This window comes from Impatiens glandulifera, chromosome 1 (assembly GCF_907164915.1).
Source record: "Impatiens glandulifera chromosome 1, dImpGla2.1, whole genome shotgun sequence".
Taxonomy (NCBI): Eukaryota; Viridiplantae; Streptophyta; class Magnoliopsida; order Ericales; family Balsaminaceae; genus Impatiens; species Impatiens glandulifera.
Genome location: NC_061862.1, coordinates 136,736,031 through 136,742,556, shown reverse-complemented (window position 1 = coordinate 136,742,556; position 6,526 = coordinate 136,736,031). Strand labels below are relative to the sequence as shown.

Sequence of the window (6,526 nt, the reverse complement as noted above, 5' to 3'; positions counted from 1 at the left end):
CTCTTCTTGCACGTCCGTACTACGATTGTCGAATTGTGATTATAGAAGAGGTAAGTATTGCAATTATAAAAAGAAGAGAAAATTTATATGCATAGAATGTGACTTATAATATGAATAACTCATAAGCATTTTATATATTTTTCTTTATAGAACTCCAATTTCTTATAGTTCAAAATTTCGAGGTTCCATGTTACACGGTTCGTTAGTTCCATTAACTATAATTACTACTTTCTGACTCCTTTTAGGTTATATAATAGTGGTAAGGCTAAAGCTTTTTTCAAGGGGAGCGAGTCCTGCTGCAGCAGGTAGAGGTGATGAAACGTTCACTTTCTTCTCCTGGTTGGCATCGGTATTCTTGCATAATCTGGTCTAGATAATATTTTTTGTCTTTTGGGATACCCATCTTAACTACATTATTCCACAACTCTAGATAACTTGCATAGGCATTGCGGTCAATAGGCCTGTTTATGGAAACCACACAATCACAATAGAGAGGCATGCAGTATTGTCCAATTGTTTGAAAAGCTCGTTGGTGTAATAGAAAGTGACACACTCAAGACCCATAAGCATAATTATGGGTTGATCATCCATTATATAGGAATTCTTTTTAAAGCCATACCATGGTAGGAGTTCGCGTATGGAATCATTGTCATGGATTGGTGCTTTTGGTGTGGCACTCCTAATACGTTGACATTGAATAACGACACACATTTCACTGTCGAGAACCGGGGGAGGTATGCACTCCAGCTTTTCTAAGAACCATATAGAGAATAATTGTAGCCCCTCTATTACTTAGATAATAGGTAAAGTAGGATTCATTCAAGCCTAGAATGTTTTAGGTAGGATAATTCTAGAAAGATCCTTGTTTCCTTCCCTGAGGTGGTGAGATACTTCCAATATCTTTAAGGATGGTGGACGGTTGCCTGATGGGTCGAGGAGAAAGTGGGTCATCATGATTGTCATTGTGAGCATGGAGGTACCGAAATCCAGTGGAATCTCTCTGCCATGAGTACCCAGTTTTACCCAACGTGGAAGGTCTAAGTATGTTCTTGCTAGTAATTTTTCCGTCGTGGTCTTAGTATAACCGAATTCCTCATGAATAAGGCACTTGAGAGACATAGACTCTTTAAAAGGCTTGAGCCTTAGGATGTTCTTATTATTAATTATCATGATTTTATTATTAATTATCATGATTGCTCTGAACTCCACATTAGTAGGGAAGATTTAGCAGTGTCGGATCATATTTCTATTGCATTTCTATCATAAAGCTATGGTGGATTTTAAAGTGAGTGTACTTGAGGGCTGCATTTAATTCGTAGCATCGGTAGTTCAATTCTGTCTTGTGGAAATGGTGACTCCAAAGGAATAGATCTACGTTCTCTATTAGGGCCATTATTTGATTTAATGTTCACTTGACAAACATGTCATTGATTTTGATAAAGAAAACATGCTTAGAGATGTTCATTTTATCTATTATAGATGTATGCATGTATAATAAATAAGCACGTACATGTTGGCTTGTCAAGATTTTATTATTTGGGAACGTCAAACAACAGTTGGACAAAGTAATCGAGTTTTGTGTTATAAGATATGGTCGAGGGTTGGTTGAGAACTTTTTCCCATCGTCACTGAGGTCGCATCCTGATGGATGTATCAAAGCCGAATGTGGGATCAATTCCGAATTCCTAGGTTTTCCTCACATAATATCTCTCGGTCACCTACCGGTATAATCGGTCTTCACGTAATTTATAAAAGTACAATTAGGTCAAACCTTAATTCTTAAATTTGAAATATTTAATATCCATAATTAATTGAACAACATAAATATAAATGGACTCTCTCAAAGTAAATAAATAATAAATCTTCAAGCAAATTCAAAATATTCTTAAAATCTGAACATAAATTTCACTTTTTATTAATTTTAAATTTATTCACATGTTTGACTGTTTTAATCCTCAAAAATATATAAAAATTCAATAAATTTTTTTACTTAATTTATATTTATCTAAAATAAACCTATACTCCTTAATTCTCTCTTAAATATATATTATATTATATGAATCATTAAATATAAATATAGGAATCTTTAATAATAATAATAATAGTTTAACTGAAAAAAAACAGATAATTCTCTTATTAATCTAAATATCCCTGAATCTAGTTTTAATAGAAAATTCTTTTGTCCTTATATATTCTCAACGTAAATCATTATATTTTACACCAAATTTATTTTTAAATTTAACACAAATTAATATATATATATATATATATATATTTTTAATAAAATACTTTTAATTATGTATTATTTCAAATTTCATGTATATAAATCTGCATATATCTACCCCTCACATAATTAAATTTGCATGCATATCTAAACTATATAATTTCTTACATAATTAAATATGCATAATCGATATAATTTTCACATAATTAAATCTGCATATATATCTACACCGATATAATTTTTCAAATAATTCAATTAGGATGACTATATACCAATGGTTAGATTTATCTGAATTAAATTCTTATAGTCTGTATAAGAAATTAAAACTATGATTATCGGAAGCATATACATACTCATCATTTATTTCTTTAGAATTTAAAGATTCTTTAATATTCTCTCTTTAAAAATTGGATGGATCTTCCATTGGATGAATACGTCAAATTAGTTTACCTCTATTGGGACGTAAAAGAGAAAACTGATTGTACATCAATTGGTAACCATATAGTTACAAAATAATCATAATATTAGTTATTTTTGTTTGAATACTTCTAATTTAACCCCTTTATAAAATTAAAAATTTCACTTGAGTATCATAACTTTATATTAATGATAAATACACCCATAAGGCTATAAACTTAATTTCACTTTAGATTATATTATTTTGACTTAGGTAAAAAAATAATATTTTTATAATTATTTATTATAATATTGACCCATAAATTCCAACATACTCTTATTTTAATTTTAAATTTATTAGAAGACATGTCAACTCAAGCCATTATCATTGACAAATTCATATTGTCCAACCTAATTATCTCATTCATTTCAATATCAAATATTAACATCCATATAAAGTTGGGATGGATGATTTGAGTATATACTATAACGAGTATCTACAATTGAATTTTCTGTAGAAGATCCATGGAGATGGTCGGAGGTATTCAAATATTTGATGGAGAAGGATATGAAATATGGAGTAAAAAGATGAAAACATTGTTTCTCTCTTTAGATTTATGGGATCTTGTACAACATGGATATGAAGAAGAGGGTTTTGAAGAAAATTCGATGATAAGGCTAAGAGAGTGTAAAATAAAAGATGCTAAATGTCTCCTTATCATCCAACAAGGAGTATCCAATTCTATATTTCCGGTTATCATGGAAGCCAAGAAATCAAAGGAAGCCTGGGATGCTATTACAAATAAATTTTACATGCAGGTAATAATTAAACTGAATTTATTGTGAATCACTCTATCAAGTTAATTAATTAAAGAGTTTAAATCTCGTTGAGATTGATGATAATGAAACCGCGACCACGCGTATTGATCAAATTGTGTCAAAATCAAGAACTGTATACCCCGACGAGAGATGCATATTTAGGATTCCTTATTCACTGCGCAATGGAAACGAGAAATTCTATGAGCCAACTGTTCTCGCCATAGGGCCTTACCACAGAGGTAAACCTCGCCTAGATTCCATGGAGGAGCACAAGATTCGCTACCTACAAGAATTGCTCAAACGAACCGACGAGCAAAGCGTGGACCGTTATGTCAAAGCCGTCATGCCTGAGATAGAGAAGGTGAGGAAATATTATGTCGAACATATAGACGGTGTTTCGAGTGATGAACTGATCCAAATGATGGTGCTGGACGGATGCTTCATTATCGAGTTTTTTCGTAGGTTTGAAATGAGACAGAACAAAGTCAAGGATGATGACCCTGTGGTTTACTCTGATATCTTATTACTTGCGTTGCGAAAGGACCTGTTATTACTTGAGAATCAAATTCCATTTTTCATCCTCGAAATCTTGTTCAACACGATTAACATGGCGCATTTTCGTATGAAACTCAAACCCATGATATTAGTCTTCTTTGTTAAAAGGTTTGGAAATGAAGGATGGACATCCAAAGACCATGATAAATTATTCAGTAAAAATGTAAGTCATTTGATGGACTTTACCCACAAGATTGCATGCTTCGGTTTCTCGGAAAGCTCGCCGGCTAGTTCTTCATCAAATACTCAAAATTGTTTCTTTGTGAACTCGGCCACAAAGCTTGAGGAAGCCAACGTCACGTTGAAAGCATCATTGAAAACAAAAAGCATGTTTAACATAACCTTTAGTGAAGGAGAGTTGCAAATACCAAGTTTTGTTGTAGATGATAGCTCTGAAGTTGAAATCCGAAACTTTCTTGCTTTCGAGTTGTGTCAACAAGCCGCCTTGCAAAGGTACTACCACGTGCAAAGTTACGAACCTCTTTTAAATTAGAGAGTTCTTACTGATAATAGCAACTTGAACTTTTAAATTATGTGACTTAAACTCAATAAACATTAGATGCAAAGTTATAGTTAATTGTATTTTTCTAACAATATACAGGCCCTTTTGTGATTTTGCGGTCTTCATGGATCATCTAGTTATGTCATCAGATGATGTGGTCTTACTTATGCGTCGCGGAATCATCAACAATAATATGATAGATGTCGAGTCTGTGGATACTATGTTTAAGAGGTTAACAAATAGCATCTTAGTTCCAGATCCCTATATTTATAAGGATATTTCCATTGGCTTGAAGAAGTATTGTGGACGTCCTTGGAACAGATGGAGTGCAAGCCTAAAGCAGAAATACTTCAACAGCCCTTGGGCATTCATATCTTTTCTTGCTGCATCGATGCTCCTCGGCTTGACTGTCACACAAACCGTTTTTTCCATAATCTCTTATAAGGTGACGAACTGAATCACGCTTATTGATTGATGATATTCCAACATCAAGAACATATCAGGTGGAGCTACCACAAATTTATTGGCACCATGATGTATATATATGTGTGTGTGTGAATTTGATGCTAAATTTTCCATTATGAAATCTATTACTGTTAATATACGTATCTACTAATTAATGTAGGCCCACAAACAACATATATAAGATGAAGGAACAATATGGCTGCTTTAAATAGTTGGAAAAGAAGAATAAGTGGAAGTCCTTATAATATAATTAAAGATCTGGTCCATGTTTGAGCCTCATGTTGATTAAGGGTAAAAAAATGAAAAAATTGCTTCATACTAACTACAATATATTAATTTTGTTAATTATAATACAAAATTATTATTAACTACAATAAAGTGTTAGGAAAATGATTTTCAGAATTAACATGATTATCCTACTTCTCACTGATAGTACTAAAATGATTTCATTAATAGGACAAATGTCCTCTTGATTCTGTAAATATTGTTTATACACATGAGAAACACGAGATTACAACTTTTACTTCTCAAGAATGTTATAGAAATTAAAAATCAAACACACATGGCACATTTTGCATATTATAAGGTACAACCCAATTGCAGTTTTATTAATTAGGCTTATATGTCGATTTCAATGCTGTGTTCAGAATCTTTCCAAACCCAAAGTATTGTCAACATTATCTACTAGCTGTTTTACTAAAACAAAATATCTAACTTTCTTTTTATATAATGTTTTTTCTTATTTTGCTAAAATTGTGTATTATAAACTTATCAAAATTGTAATATTGTGAATAAGATTGGAGAGCTATATATGACTCTGAAGGAAAAACCTGGACATAAACAAAATAAGATTAGAAAGACATATTTAGTATATTAATGTTTTGGTTATAAGACTCTATTATTCAAGTCAAGATCATGGAGTAAAGAAAATAAGGAGTACCTCTTGTTAATTATTTTGTCAAATCTATAGTGAAAAAATTAAAATGTGATAAATTGCAGACTAGCTTGTGAATTCACTTTTAAATAACCAAAGTACATTTATTACAAAGACCTTTTTTTTATTACTATGCATGGATTAAATTTTTCCAACAATAAAAATGATGAAAATAATAAGTTTTTTCAGTACTCAGCCTCTTTTTGATAGAAACCCGACATTAGTAGAATTATTTTAGGATTCACAGTTACCGGCTAATATATTCTATAAAAAAAAATCAAATTTACTTAATTAATTATTCAATATTTCAAGAAAATTGTGTGTAAGTTCATGTGCATAATATGTTATTTTTTATTTGGATTATCTTCTTTTAGTTAAGATTAAACTATAGAAAGGTCACGGAGGAGGAAAGTAGAACACTTATATAAGTTGTCACTAACAACGAAATTGAATATGCAATTTTTGTCATTAATGAAAACAAGAGTTCTGGACCAGACGATTTTAATGCAATGTTCTTCAAGGAAAATTGAGAGATTGTGGGAAATAACATATGCAAAGGGTTAATGAATTCTTTAGGAATAGGAGAATGCTCAAACAATGGAATGTGTAATAGAGCTTAATCTTATACCGA

General features: G+C 31.4%; 1 protein-coding gene across 1 annotated transcript; it reads left to right on the top strand.

The window, feature by feature from the left end:
• Window positions 1–3,145: 3,145 nt before the first annotated feature.
• On the top strand, window positions 3,146–4,953 carry LOC124944609 (UPF0481 protein At3g47200-like). Its single transcript, XM_047484911.1, has 3 exons — window positions 3,146–3,439; window positions 3,495–4,447; window positions 4,596–4,953. Exons 1-3 carry the CDS (start codon window positions 3,146–3,148, stop codon window positions 4,951–4,953), a joined length of 1,605 nt encoding a protein of 534 aa, XP_047340867.1.
• The last annotated feature ends 1,573 nt before the right edge of the window (window positions 4,954–6,526 follow it).

Excerpts from the sequence above, each read along its gene's own strand:
- LOC124944609 (XM_047484911.1), top strand. The coding sequence starts at position 3,146 with ATGGAGATGGTCGGAGGTATTCAAATATTTGATGGAGAAGGATATGAA. Across the intron at positions 3,440-3,494 it reads CAAATAAATTTTACATGCAG|AGTTTAAATCTCGTTGAGAT; the intron begins GTAATAATTAAA and ends AATTAATTAAAG. Across the intron at positions 4,448-4,595 it reads CAACAAGCCGCCTTGCAAAG|GCCCTTTTGTGATTTTGCGG; the intron begins GTACTACCACGT and ends AACAATATACAG.